The sequence below is a fragment of the Anomaloglossus baeobatrachus genome, chromosome 2, assembly GCF_048569485.1.
Source record: "Anomaloglossus baeobatrachus isolate aAnoBae1 chromosome 2, aAnoBae1.hap1, whole genome shotgun sequence".
NCBI classification, from domain to species: domain Eukaryota; kingdom Metazoa; phylum Chordata; class Amphibia; order Anura; family Aromobatidae; genus Anomaloglossus; species Anomaloglossus baeobatrachus.
The window spans coordinates 35,312,230-35,327,206 of record NC_134354.1 but is presented as its reverse complement, the minus strand read 5'-3'; the positions used below and the strand labels follow the sequence as shown (position 1 = coordinate 35,327,206).

The window sequence follows — 14,977 nt, the reverse complement described above, 5'->3', positions numbered from 1 at the left end:
GAGCGCCTTGATAATTTGGGTTGATCGCAAAATTATGAGTAACTGCACTATCCCATGACCTCTAAAGGCTTTGAGAGTTTGATATTAATAAGACCCAGTTGCACTCGGCATCACTCAATCTTAGGGGTGCGATTACATGTAAGACTTGTTGGAGCAGCATATTACTTTAGATAATTTAGGAATTACAACTTTGTTGTATCCGATATTAAAGTATAATGGAATCTGTCAAGTTTCTGCCGGGGGTCGAGTATTTTTAGCGCTCGTCATTAGTTGTGGGGTGAGAGTCAGGAGGCCACCATAAGCAACCGATGGATGGCTGTCACCACCAAAACTGGTGGGTTGAGAAGACTTTAGTCTAAAGTTTACGGTAGCCTCTACTGTCAATAATAAAAAGACCATTACGACAACAAAAGGTGTGTAATATCAGTCCTGGGGTCTACAGATGAGCGTTGTATACTGATCTGCAGGGACGGTTTATTGACCCTTTTGCCATTTACAATTGTGGTACTATTCAATGGAGGCCAATGCAGCCACTCCATGGCTCCTTATAGAGGGTGGACTATTAGGTAACAAGTCTTGGCCTTTTATTAGTTGTTTTTATGTAAACAACAAACCAAGCGAGGCCGAATACACAAGCAGTGAATACACAAGCAGTTCCTAGCTCCCTCTCCCTTCTCCGGAGACTTCAAAGCCGCCCGGCCTTGACTTGTCTCCAGTGAAATGTATGGGCAGATTCATCATTGATAGGATCTTCCTGTGACTTGGGGACCTTTAATCTCGAAGTCCCCGAACCCGACTGCATCTTTCCCAGCAGTTTCTTGTATCATGAGGCAGCAATGGTTGTCACACAGTCAAGACTGATTATTACATGGTGGGTAACTAGATAATTTGGGAAACAAACTTTATGGGAAGAGTTGTTTCACATGTAAACAAGGTCTATGGTTACAAAATTCAGTATAGTCCCCCATTCCCAAGGCTACTGGCTCCAACAATAACCATGGATATAGACTAAGGTATGTGCCCCCTCCCCCCCCCCACCACATTACACCTACAGGGGCTTTTCTGATCTCCCAATATACATCCATAGAAGTTAATATGGAGTCGGCCTCTCTCTCCCGCTCTTCTAGGAAGACTTTCTATAAGATTTTCGAGGAGTCTGTGGTAACTTTTCCCCTACATCCAGAAGAGCATTTGTAAGGTGAGACACTGATGTAGCGTGAAGCCGGGATTACAGTCTTTATTATAGGCGTTGGATGGGGCTGAGGTCCGGGGTCTGTGCGGACATCATGTTCTTCCCCTTCCATGTCTGTATGGATCTTGTGCACTGGGCACAGTCATGGGGAACAGAAACGGCCTTCTCCAAACTGTTACCACAAAGCTGGAAGCTACAATTGTCCACAATGTCTTGTACTGAAGTATTAAAATTTCCTTTCACTGGAACTAAGACGCCAAGGCCGAAGCCCATAGCATTATGACTCCTCTAGCAAATTGTACAGAGGGTTCAATGCAGTCAGGGGGTTAATGTTCACCCCTGGCATCCATCAAACCCAGACTCCTCCATCAGACGCAGAGAAGTGTGATCCATCACTGCATAGAACACGTCTCCTCCAGAGTCCAGTGATGACGGCTTTACACTGCTCCATCTGATGGTTGGCATTGTGCTTGGTGATGTACAGCTCGGCATTGGTCCTGATGATGTACAGCTCGGCATTGTGCTTGGTGATGTATGGCTCGGCATTGTGCTTGGTGATGTATGGCTCAGCATTGTGCTTGGTGATGTATGGCTCGGCATTGTGCTTGGTGATGTATGGCTCGGCATTGTGCTTGGTGATGTATGGCTCGGCATTGTGCTTGGTGATGTATGGCTCAGCATTGTGCTAGGTGATGTAAGGCTCAGCATTGTGCTTCGTGATGTATGGCTCGTCATTGTGCTTGGTGATGTACAGCTCAGCATTGTGCTTGCTGATGTATGGCTCGTCATTGTGCTTGGTGATGAACGGCTCGGCATTGTGCTTGGTGATTTACGGCTCAGCATTGTGTTTGGTGATGTACGGCTTGGCGTTGTGCTTGCTGATGTACGGCTCGGCATTGTACTTGGTGATGTAAGGCTCAGCATTGTGCTTGGTGATGTATGGCTCGTCATTGTGCTTGGTGATGAACGGCTCGGCATTGTGCTTGGTGATTTACGGCTCGGCGTTGTGCTTGCTGATGTACGGCTCGGCATTGTACTTGGTGATGTAAGGCTCAGCATTGTGCTTGGTGATGTACGCCTCGGCATTGTGCTTGGTGATGCATGGCTCGGCATTGTGCTTGGTGATGTATGGCTCGGCATTGTGCTTGATGATGTATGACTCGGCATTGTGCTTGGTGATGTAAGGCTCAGCATTGTGCTTGGTGATGTACGCCTCGGCATTGTGCTTGGTGATGTTTGGCTTGGCATTGTGCTTGGTGATGTAAGGCTCGGCATTTTGCTTGGTGATGTAAGACTCAGCATTGTGCTTGGTGATGTATGGCTTGGCATTGTGCTTGGTGATGTACGGCTCGGTATTGTGCTTGATGATGTATGGCTCGGCATTGTGCTTGATGATGTAAGGCTCGGCATTTTGCTTGGTGATGTATGGCTTGGCATTGTGCTTGGTGATGTGTGGGTGCAGCTGCTCGGCCATGCAGAGCGGTAGTGACGTTTCTGTCCTCTGCTCCTCAGCACTTGGCCCCTCTCTTTGTAACATTACAGGGTCTCCACTTTGTGGCTGAGTTGCTGAGCTTCCTTCCACTTCTCAATAATATTATTCACAGGTGATGGGGGAAGATTTAGTAGGACAAAATGTCATGAATGGACTTCTTACCCTCGGTGGCTCCTATTACGGGACAGCGCTGATATCAGTGAGCTCTACACCACTGGCTGGTCTGTCATGTTATTAACGGCAAGGCGGCATGGAGGGGGGCTAGAGGTTATGCACTGGTGGTGAAAGGTTGTGTGCTATACACTGTAGCGAGGGGCCAGATGTTCTACATCGGGGGCAATGGGGCTAAATTTTATACACTGGGAATAATGGGGCCGGATGTTATACACTGAGGCAATGGGGCCGGATGTTATACACTGGGGGTAATGGGGCCGGGTGTTATACACTGAGGCAATGGGGCCGGATGTTATACACTGAGGCAATGGGGCCGGATGTTATACACTAAGGCAATGGGGCCGGATGTTATACACTGAGGCAATGGGGCCGGATGTTATACACTGAGGCAATGGGGCCGGATGTTATACACTAAGGCAATGGGGCCGGATGTTATACACTGAGGCAATGGGGCCGGATGTTATACACTAAGGCAATGGGGCCGGATGTTATACACTGAGGCAATGGGGCCGGATGTTATACACTGAGGCAATGGGGCCGGATGTTATACACTGAGGCAATGGGGCCAGATGTTATACACTGGGGTAATGGGGCCGGATGTTATACACTGAGGCAATGGGGCCGGATGTTATACACTGGGGGTAATGGGGCTGGATGTTATACACTAAGGCAATGGGGCCGGATGTTATACACTGGGGGTAATGGGGCCGGATGTTATATACTGAGGACTGAGGCAATGGGGCCGGATGTTATACACTGGGGGTAATGGGGCCGGATGTTATACACTGAGGCAATGGGGCCGGATGTTATACACTGGGGGTAATGGGGCCGGATGTTATACACTGAGGCAATGGGGCCGGATGTTATACACTGGAGGTAATGGGGCCGGATGTTATACACTGGGATAATGGGGCCGGATGTTATACACTGGGGGTAATGGGGCCGGATGTTATACACTGGGGGTAATGGGGATGGATGTTATACACTGGGGGTAAAGGGGCCGGATGTTATACACTGAGGCAATGGGGCCGGATGTTATACACTGAGGTAATGGGGCCGGATGTTATACACTGAGGCAATGGGGCCGGATGTTATACACTGAGGTAATGGGGCCGGATGTTGTACACTGAGGCAATGGGGCCGGATGTTGTACACTGAGGCAATGGGGCCGGATGTTATACACTGAGGCAATGGGGCCGGATGTTATACACTGAGGCAATGGGGCCGGATGTTATACACTGAGGCAATGGGGCCGGATGTTATACACTGAGGCAATGTGGCCGGATGTTATATACTGAGGCAATGGGGCCGGATGTTATACACTGAGGCAATGGGGCCGGATGTTATACACTGAGGCAATGGGGCCGGATGTTATACACTGAGGCAATGGGGCCGGATGTTATACACTGAGGCAATGGGGCCGGATGTTATACACTGAGGCAATGGGGCCGGATGTTATACACTGGGATAATGGGGCCGGATGTTATACACTGGGATAATGGGGCTGGATGTTATACACTGGGATAATGGGGCCGGATGTTATACACTGAGGCAATGGGGCCGGATGTTATACACTGAGGCAATGGGGCCGGATGTTATACACTGGGGGTAATGGGGCCGGATGTTATACACTGGGGTAATGGGGCCAGATGTTATACACTGAGGCAATGGGGCCAGATGTTATACACTAAGGCAATGGGGCCGGATGTTATACACTAAGGCAATGGGGCCGGATGTTATACACTGAGGCAATGGGGCCAGATGTTATACACTGAGGTAATGGGGCCGGATGTTATACACTGAGGCAATGGGGCCGGATGTTGTACACTGAGGCAATGGGGCCGGATGTTATACACTGAGGCAATGGGGCCGGATGTTATACACTGAGGCAATGGGGCCAGATGTTATACACTGGGGTAATGGGGCCGGATGTTATATACTGAGGACTGAGGCAATGGGGCCGGATGTTATACACTGGGGGTAATGGGGCCGGATGTTATACACTGAGGCAATGGGGCCGGATGTTATACACTGGGGGTAATGGGGCCGGATGTTATACACTGGGATAATGGGGCCGGATGTTATACACTGGGGGTAATGGGGCTGGATGTTATACACTGGGGGTAATGGGGATGGATGTTATACACTGGGGGTAAAGGGGCCGGATGTTATACACTGAGGCAATGGGGCCGGATGTTATACACTAAGGCAATGGGGCCGGATGTTGTACACTGAGGCAATGGGGCCGGATGTTATACACTGAGGTAATGGGGCCGGATGTTATACACTGAGGCAATGGGGCCGGATGTTATACACTGAGGCAATGGGGCCGGATGTTATACACTGAGGCAATGGGGCCGGATGTTATCCACTGAGGCAATGTGGCCGGATGTTATATACTGAGGCAATGGGGCCGGATGTTATACACTGAGGCAATGGGGCCGGATGTTATACACTGAGGCAATGGGGCCGGATGTTATACACTGAGGCAATGGGGCCGGATGTTATACACTGGGATAATGGGGCCGGATGTTATACACTGAGGCAATGGGGCCGGATGTTATACACTGAGGCAATGGGGCCGGATGTTATACACTGGGATAATGGGGCCGGATGTTATACACTGGGATAATGGGGCCGGATGTTATATACTGAGGCAATGGGGCCGGATGTTATACACTGAGGCAATGGGGCCGGATGTTATACACTGAGGCAATGGGGCCGGATGTTATACACTGAGGCAATGGGGCCCGATGTTATACACTGGGGTTGGATGTTATACACTGAGGCAATGGGGCCCGATGTTATACACTGGGGGTAATGGGGCCGGATGTTATACACTGAGGCAATGGGGCCGGATGTTATACACTGAGGCAATGGGGCCCGATGTTATACACTGAGGCAATGGGGCCCGATGTTATACACTGAGGCAATGGGGCCGGATGTTATACACTGAGGACTGAGGCAATGGGGCCCGATGTTATACACTGGGGGCTGGATGTTATACACTGGGGGCCGGATGTTATACACTGGGGGCCGGATGTTATACACTGAGGCAATGGGGCTGGATGTTATACACTGAGGCAATGGGGCCCGATGTTATACACTGAGGCAATGGGGCCCGATGTTATACACTGGGGGCCGGATGGTATACACTGGGGGCCGGATGTTATACACTGGGGGCCGGATGTTATACACTGGGGGCCGGATGTTATACACTGAGGCAATGGGGCCGGATGTTATACACTGAGGCAATGGGGCCGGATGTTATACACTGGGGGCCGGATGGTATACACTGAGGCAATGGGGCCCGATGTTATACACTGGGGGCCGGATGTTATACACTGGGGGCCGGATGTTATACATAGGAAGTAATGGGGCTGAGTGAGAACCTAGAGTTCAGTGATTAAGACGTTTGTCCTATTAGTTTTCTCCATGGTGGGCATTTGGCTACAGTCACACACCTCATGGCCTGGTAATCAGATGACCACGTTGGATGCTGGTACCTCCATAATTATATCCAGCTTTCTTCATGTTAAAATGCCTCTGAAAAATAATGGCCAATCTCATCATGCTAAAGATTAGAAAACAGGTTTTGTTTCCAGAAATAGCCCCTTGTCCGTCTCTAGATTGTGTCGCAGCTCTGCCCGATCTCAAAATATGGAGCGGAACCAAACACAACCCAAAGAAAATTCCTTCATACCCAAACATTTGGCAAGCTTGAATCATACAACCGCTGATATTGACTATTGGATAGATTATGTGTTCCCTTAAATCCACTCAGAACAGGGGGCTGGGCTGGCTTACATAGAGTATGTGTGTCACGGTTTCGATGTGCGGAGCATTTTGTGCTCTGTTATGTTCTGCCATGCCCTCCTACAGTGCCAGTACTTGCCTGTTCTGTCTAGCCTGCAGAGCGTTTTGCAGGTGAGATGCTCTTTTGTTTGTTTTGAGTTCCTATGGACGGTTGATTGCTCTGCTTGCTAGTTGTATTTGGCTGCTTTCACACTACGTTTTTTTAACATGTGTCATGAACGTTTTTTTGCTGTAAAAGCAGATCCTGCTTTTACAGCAAAAAAACGCATGCAAACGCATGTTATTTTGCAGGATCCTGTCACTTTAAGTTTATGGGCGGGCATTGGAGTCATGGCATCAGGAGTCCGTGGAACTGAACGTGACAGACTGGGAGCCGGCATCTGACAGCTGCAAAGGTAAACATCGGGTAACTTGCTTGGATACCAGATATTTACGTTGCGAGCATCCGCAGGTGCTAGGAGCCGGCCTGCCTGCTCCCTGCACACGTAACCAAGATAAACATCGGGTAACTAAGAGAAGTGCTTTGCTTGGTTACCCGATATTTACCTTGGTTACGAGTGTCCGCAGCTCTCAGGCGGGGGAGAGAGAGAGGAGAGGGAGAGAGAGGCAGAGAGGGAGGGGGAGAGAGACAGAGAGGGAAGGGGAGAGAGGGACTGATCACCCGAGGCTGGTTTCTGGGCATGCTCAGTAGAGCAAGCAGGATCCGGTCTATCAGCATGCCAGCATTCACATGCGTTTGCGTGCAGTATAGTCAGGATCCAGCGATTTGCAGTTTTTGGACACAGCTCAAAAACGCTACAAGTAGCGTTTTTGAAAAATGTTAAAAAACTGCAACTCGCTGGATCCTCACTATAACGCATGCAAACGCATGTGAACGAATGTTGACGCGAGTCCATTGCAAATACATTGAAATGAAAACGCATTTGCACTGGATCCGTTTTTGCGTTAAAAAAACGTTCAGGATGCATGTTAAAAAAACGTAGTGTGAAAGCCGCCTTTGCTGGTTTCGCAGTAAGTGCCCATTTGTTTACAGTTATCTGATCTTGGCTTCTCGACCCTGGACTGTAGTTGACTCTTCTCTGCCCACCCCCTGACTTTGTCGTTACCTCTTGGCTTCTGACCTTGGACCTTCCCCTGACCTCGGCTCCTCATTCTCCCTGTATCCTATACGAACTCTCCTAGAATCCTGACTAGGGATGATCGAATACTTCGATTATTCGGCTTTGCAAATATTTTCCGAATACCTCCCGCTATTCGACTATTTGATGCGCAATGTATCTCTATGGGAAGCCCGAATAGTTCTGAATAGTTGTTATTCGGGTTTCCCATAGACATACATTGCACATCAAATATTCGTGAATAGTCGCATAGCGGCGAGGTATTCGGAAAATATTCGCGAACCCGAATAATCGAAGTATTCGATCACCCCTAATACTGACCCTCCACTTATATTTTGATCTCGTCTCTGCCTGCTCGCTGTGTCCTGTCCTGTCCTCCTGGTTCCTGATCCTGGCTTGTTTGACTACCTCTCTATTCACAGTGCACACAAGTAGTATCTAGCGCCACCTAGTGACTAACACCACACTACGACATATAGTGTTGAACATCATAGTGTGGTAACTTATGCCCCTGGGTCAAAATTCCGGGGGCAAATCAGAGTGGATATTGGGCCCCTATCAGCACTTTGAGAGCATCTGGTAGCAAATAGATTCTCAAATATTCCCAATTTCTCTGCATGTTCCACACCCATCAATAATAAAACTCACAGTCCGTAATCCAATAATAACATTTTTAATAACTAAATTCCCTAAAATAAAAATAATAATAATTTAAATCCAAGACATTAGCTAATCGATGGCACGCGGTTCCCCTGGATCACGTCTCCTGCCCGCGAGGAAGAACATTCTGTTGACTTCACTAATGGAGATGTCCCGTATGGCAGGAATGGCGTCTGGATCCGACTCTTTCACCACTTGGTTTTTGGCAAATGTGTCTGCAGAGGAGGCGAGAGAAGAATCAGCTAAATCATCCGCTCACCTAGAGGAGCACATTCACATAAAGCTTCGGGCGATGCCCCCATCGGAAAGGATCCCTGCCCATTACTTTTTCAATCTTCCGTTGACATAGTCATACAAGGGCTTTTTTTTTCTTTTTTGTGGGATGAGTTGTAGTTTTAAATCACCACCATTTAAAAAAAAAATAAATAAAAAAAAAATACATGTGGGGTGGAGTGGTGAAACCCCCCACCCCCACAATTCTTCAATTTTTTCGGGATTTTACGACATTCCGTATATAGCAAAAATTACCTGGTAATAGGTGCGTACGATTACAGCCATATTAATATTTTAAAACATTTTTTAATTATTATTAATATTATTATTTCAAGTGGTAAAATAAATGAGAAATTTGCCAATTAAAAAAAAATAAATTGATTTGTACTGCCATTTTCTTTGACCCCCTAACTTTCCATTTCCCCATTGGAGGAGCTTTATTTTTCTTTTTTGGGTAAAGTTGACGTTTTTCTTAGTGCCGTATTGATTTTTGATCAATTTTTATTGCATTATAAAAAAAAAACCAAACAAACAAACCAGCAATTATGAAATTTTGACATTTTATGGCATTGACGGCATGGGTTAAATAATTTTTCCATGTATTAATAATAATAATAATAATAATAATAAATCGGACTGCTACGAAGGCAACAATACTAAAAATGTTTATTTTTTTATTTCTTCATTTTTAAAATGGCTAAAGAAGAATTTTTTTATATGTTTTTTTAATCTTTTTTTTTTTCAGATTCCTTATAGGCAATCTGTCACCAGGTTTTTGCCACCTAATCTGAGAGCAGCAAAATGTAGGGGCAGAGATCCTGATTCCAGCAATGTGTCACTTACTGGGCTGCTTAGTGTAGGTTTGATAAAATCAGTTTTATCAGCAGTAGATTATCATTACAGGACTACTTGGCGTGCTGCAGGTAGTCCAGCATATTCATGAGCTCTGTATATCTGCTAGATCTGCAGCAGAGAAAACATTGATTTTATCAAAATGACAGCAAACGGCTCAGTAAGTGACACATCGCTGGAATCAGGGTCTCTGTCTCTACAGTATGCTGCTCTCAGAAGGGGGAGCAAAAACCTGGTGACAGATTCCCTTTAAAGGACTTGAACCTGTGATCAATTTATCACTTGTTCTATCACAGTGATGCAAAATACAGGCAAACTGATTGTCTCGTATGAACCCCAATCACGCCCAAAATGGGTGATTAGATGCAGGACTAGTTTGGGTGAAGATCACCTCATTGGACTAGTCCTCATTATGACAGCAGCAGGGGATTGTAAACTCTTTTTCTTGACTTTTTCACAAGCTAAACTGAGAGCAGGCAGAGACCCTGATTCCAGCGAGGTGTCACTTACTGGGCTTCTTAGTGTAGGTTTGATAAAATCACTGTTTTATCTGCAGTAGATTATCATTACAGGACTAATTGGTATGCTGCAGGTAGTCCAGCATATTAATGAGCTCTGTATAACTGTAGATCTGCAGCAGAGAAAACATTAATTTTATCAAAATGACAGCAAATAGCTCAGTAAGTGACACATCGCTGGAATCAAGGTCTCTATCTATACATTATGCTGCTCTCAGATGGAGGAGCAAAAACCTGGTGACAGATTCCCTTTAACCTGTGATCGGTTCATCATTTGTTCTACCACAGTGGTGCCAAATTCAGGCAAACTGATGGCCTCATATGAAGCCCAATCACACCCAAAACGGGTGGTTAGAGGCAGGACTAGTTTGGGTGAAGAGTCACCTCGCCGGACTAGTCCTGCCTTACCTACATGAGAGACGCTGTAGAAATAAAAGTTCAAAGGAGCGTGCAACATAAAACACTTTATAAGAATACACCAATACAATCTAGTAGACGTTTGGGGCAGTCAGCGGACCGGACAGACTGGATGTGGATCATACAGCACAGAGTACAGTGCATGGCACCAGATAGGGCAATGTCCTTGCTAGTAAATAATGTACTTGGCCGCCATATTGAATTACCTGTTACTGTGTGTATTGAATCTAGGGGCGCCGTGTTCATCAAGTTTATTCCAAACAAAAAGATATAGGCAATTCCCAGTGTGACCATGAGGTATACAGGGACCGCCACAGCCCAGTACCTGGAATACGACAATTAGATAAGGAATTAGACAAGAAATACAAAATATCATAAAAAAAAAATAAATCAATGTTCGGTGAACAGAAAATCCAGTCCCTAATACAAAGCCCATGGGGAGTACTCACTTCTGAGGCCAGTACGTCAGTCCTAAGGAGTGCAGCCATGACTCGGGAACATACGCCCAAGTCAGATATAGGACTGGAAGACAAGAGGGTGTAAGAAAGAGACAATAGGTGAGTTTTCTAAAAAAAAGGGACGGAAGGAAGGGATTCAACCAATTTTCGAAAAAAAGTGTTGAATAATCTCTACAGTCACAATCTACAGAGCTAGAATTGTGGAGGTCTCCAATATGAAAAGGCTATTCAGAAAAACCCCCCAAAACACATGGTATCCCCCATCCATGGGATAGATTATAACCTACTGAATTGATGGGAGTCCGACCATTGGGACCATCCAAGAATCCCAAGATCAGGGCTCTGGAATCCCAAAAGTGGGATGTGGATGCCCAACTTCCGCTCTTTTTATCGTCTATGGGACGATTTCCCATAGACATGAATGCAGTGGAGGCCGAGCAAGCGCAGCTCTGATCCATCTAAGACAGGGCGGCAAATCCTTGTGTTATGGTCCTAGAGCGCTGATCTCAGGTCCCAGCAGTCAGACCCCCAATAATCAGCATGATATCCCCTATTCTAAAAAAAAGGGATTTTTTTTTATTTTTAGGGGAATATACCTTTAATTCAGAATTCCCAAATTGGAGAGAAGGGGGGTATAAGATAGGCTTCCTATGCTAGACAACCCTCTATAGGTTCTGACTGACAACCTATGTGAAATCTGGTTGTCACAGTTGTCAACAAGAACTGCTGAAGGAATATAGAACTAAGACTTAAAGGGGTATTTCCATCTCCAAGACCCTATCCCAATATGTAGTAGGTGTAATAATAATAATAATAATAATAATAATAATAATATTAGCAAATACCGCCAATTAGAAATGTAATATAGTTCTCCTGATATAGCCATGTCTCGTACCTCATGTGCAGGGCATTTAAGACTTAAGGCCCTGTCACACACAGAGATAAATCTGTGGTAGATCTGTGGTAGATCTGTGGTAGATCTGTGGTAGATCTGTGGTAGATCTGTGGTAGATCTATGGTAGATCTGTGGTAGATCTGTGGTTGCAGTGAAATTGTGGACAATCAGTGCCAGGTTTGTGGCTGTGTACAAATGGAACAATATGTCCATGATTTCACTGCAACCACAGATCTGCCAAAGATTTATCTCTGTGTGTGACGGGGCCTTTAAAGGGTTATTTCTATTTCCAGGACCCTATCCCAATATGTAATAGGTGTAGTAATAATAATATTATTATTATTATTATTAGCAAATGCCTCCATTTAGAAATGTAGTATAGTTCTCCTGATATAGCCATGTCTTTTACCTCATGTGCAGGGCATTGCAGGACCTTAGGTATCCATGGTTATGACCACGCATCTAATCACAGTTAGATAGTTGCTAGTGGTCATAACTATGGATACCTAAAGTCCTGCAATGCCCTGCACATGAGGTAAGAGACATGGCTATATCAGGAGAACTATACTACATTTCTAAATGGAGGCATTTGCTAATAGTATTATTATTATTATGCCTACTACATATTGGGATAGGATCTTGGAGATGGGAATACCCCTTGAAACAATTTAACAGCAAAAAACGAGAACAATTTACACGTATTCCACCATAGATGGATTTGCTTTTGAAATAAATGACATTTAAAAGCCTCTTTGTGGAAAGTCTATGTAGTAAATATTGTGCCATTCTGCATACACAGTTCCTAAACTGATCTTTGTGTCTCCATGGTAACAGACTACACACAAACTCTTCGTAGTCTGGTCCAGCCGTCAGAATTCCTTTTGTCTATCTTCCTTACTAAATGGATCTGAGACAACCGGGATGGCTTATGGCAGCCATTCACAGGATTCTGTATACTCACTAAATCCACATTGAGATGCCAAGTAGAGGACAAAACCATAAATGGCTCTTTCCGGCAGAGGAGAAGGTGAATTTTCTACCATTCTGTAATAGTGAAAACCCTAAAAAGCAAAAAAAAAATGTTATATACAGTAGGAGTCTAATATGGACCACACTGTAATATAAAAAGAACTTGTTGAGTGAAAAAAATGCAATTAACCTGCAGGTTAATATCGTTTGGAACCTGCCTGCTGGGAGGAAATGAACTTTTTATTCCTCTGGGCAGCATTCCGGTTTCAGTCACGAGGGCAACAATTATTTCCTCTCGCTCCATAGAAAATAAATGATCGCTTGCTCATGTGTTTGGAGGAATCAGGAGATGTAGCCGTTTACAGGATGAGCATTTGACCAACATCTGTTTCAGGTCTTCTCATTGCAGCTCCTCCTCCCCTCTCACAGCATGCACTGTCACAAAGGAAGAAACTGCAGCTGCATCCCCTCAGCACCCCCACCCCTTTTGCAATTGCAGTTATATTTTTTGGGGGTCTAATAAGATTTCAAAATGTTTTTAAAGAGCATTCAGTGATGGTAAATGGAAAAATAGTCTGCTCCAGGGGAAAGAAGATGTGACATTTAATTAACAATAATCTGCCTTCCTCTGTGGTTTAAATTAATATATTTTTTTTTTATTATTATTATTATTATTATTATTATTACTTACTGATTAGGAAAAAAATTGATCAGGAATCTCATGACAAGTCAGCAGCAGTATAATCCAATCCTTCCTGTGAAAAATAAAAAAAAAATCATATATTATCATAGTCACTATTATTTGTCACTCAATATTTTTTTGATTAGTCTGAAAATTTGTAGTACTGTGCCAAACTTTTTCTCTGCATAGTCTCATAGTTCTCCTTATGTACAGAGACTAAAGACCAGGCAATGATCCCTGGAAAAAAGATTTCCAAATAAGAATTTTCTCCAATGGGAAGAAATGTGGCTCTTTAGTGGGGTTAGCCATCCCATAAAGGCCACTTTACACACAGCGACATTGCTAGCGATGTTGTTCGTGAAAGCACCCGCCTCCGTCGGTTGTGCGTCACGGGCACATCGCTGCCCATGGCGCACAACATCGCTAACACCTGTCACATGGACTTACCTTCTTAGCAACGTCGCTGTTGCCGGCGAACCTCCTCCTTTCTAAGGGGGCGGTTCGTGCGGCGTCACAGCAGCGTCACCCAATTGAAGCGAAGGGGCAGAGATGAGCGGCCGTAACTTCCCGCCCACCTCCTTCTGTGATACCAATGTGATATGACTGAAGTTTGAATGTGATTAGATAGGGATCATAATCAAAAGATAGGAGTGATCCCAGATATTATTTGACCTATCAATAATTCAGTATCAAAGAGATGTCCTTTGGATAACCAATTTCACTATGACCAAAGAATAAGATAATGAGGAAGTCACATTTACAGTTCCACTTAGCGGAAACTTGTGGTTGGCTTAAAGACAGGTTTAAGGAAGCTTGCATATGAAATTTACGGCTCATTGCAATATTTCACTAACACTATGGTCAACTGTGGTCGGTCAGTTGTCAACTGGCAGGATGTACAAGTAAATGTGCAGGAATCTGCTGGTGCCCACAGCAGTTTGTGGTCAAGTTACATGAACATGACTCAGCTGTCACATGCTGGTGACCATTTAAACACAACCTACAAAGTTTTCCTATAAAATTACACCGGACTCGCTTAATGTTAAGGGAAACCTTCCAGGACATTGAAGTGTACGCACTGCTCCTGTGATGCAAGATGCCATGTTGTTTCCTTTATCATTAAATAGAGTTCCCTCCGATGTGAAAGGATTGCTACAAACGGTAATGTTGATGCATATTTCTGTTATTGTATAAGATTCTATGACTATAAATCTAAATGCCTATGTACCATTAACTATTCATGTGCTATTAAAATAAATAGTATCTTGCTATAAAGAATATTAGTATTCGTGCCTGATTAGGATATCAGTGAGCGCTTCGTAAGTACGGGCTTTCAGCCCCCTTTTTACTAGAATTTAGCAAGACACCTTCCTTATTGACGGCGGCCGCAGGGACGGTGTTGTTCCTCGTTCCTGCGGCGTCACACGTAGCGATGTGTGCTGCCGCAGGAACGACAAACGA

The 14,977-nt window shown here is 45.0% G+C and overlaps 1 protein-coding gene across 1 annotated transcript in view; it reads right to left on the bottom strand.

Annotated features, from left to right (window-relative positions):
* Positions 1 to 8,449: 8,449 nt before the first annotated feature.
* The window catches only part of PIGP (phosphatidylinositol glycan anchor biosynthesis class P), a 29,310-nt gene continuing 22,782 nt past the window's right edge, over positions 8,450 to 14,977 (bottom strand). The window contains exons 2-6 of the mRNA XM_075332910.1: positions 13,526 to 13,589; positions 12,827 to 12,926; positions 10,962 to 11,034; positions 10,719 to 10,837; positions 8,450 to 8,667 (exon numbers count right to left, since the gene is read on the bottom strand). Of these exons, the coding sequence (XP_075189025.1) occupies positions 8,522 to 8,667; positions 10,719 to 10,837; positions 10,962 to 11,034; positions 12,827 to 12,908 (420 nt within the window). The 5' untranslated portion in view covers positions 12,909 to 12,926; positions 13,526 to 13,589 and the 3' untranslated portion in view covers positions 8,450 to 8,521. The remainder of the gene's footprint in view (positions 8,668 to 10,718; positions 10,838 to 10,961; positions 11,035 to 12,826; positions 12,927 to 13,525; positions 13,590 to 14,977) is intronic.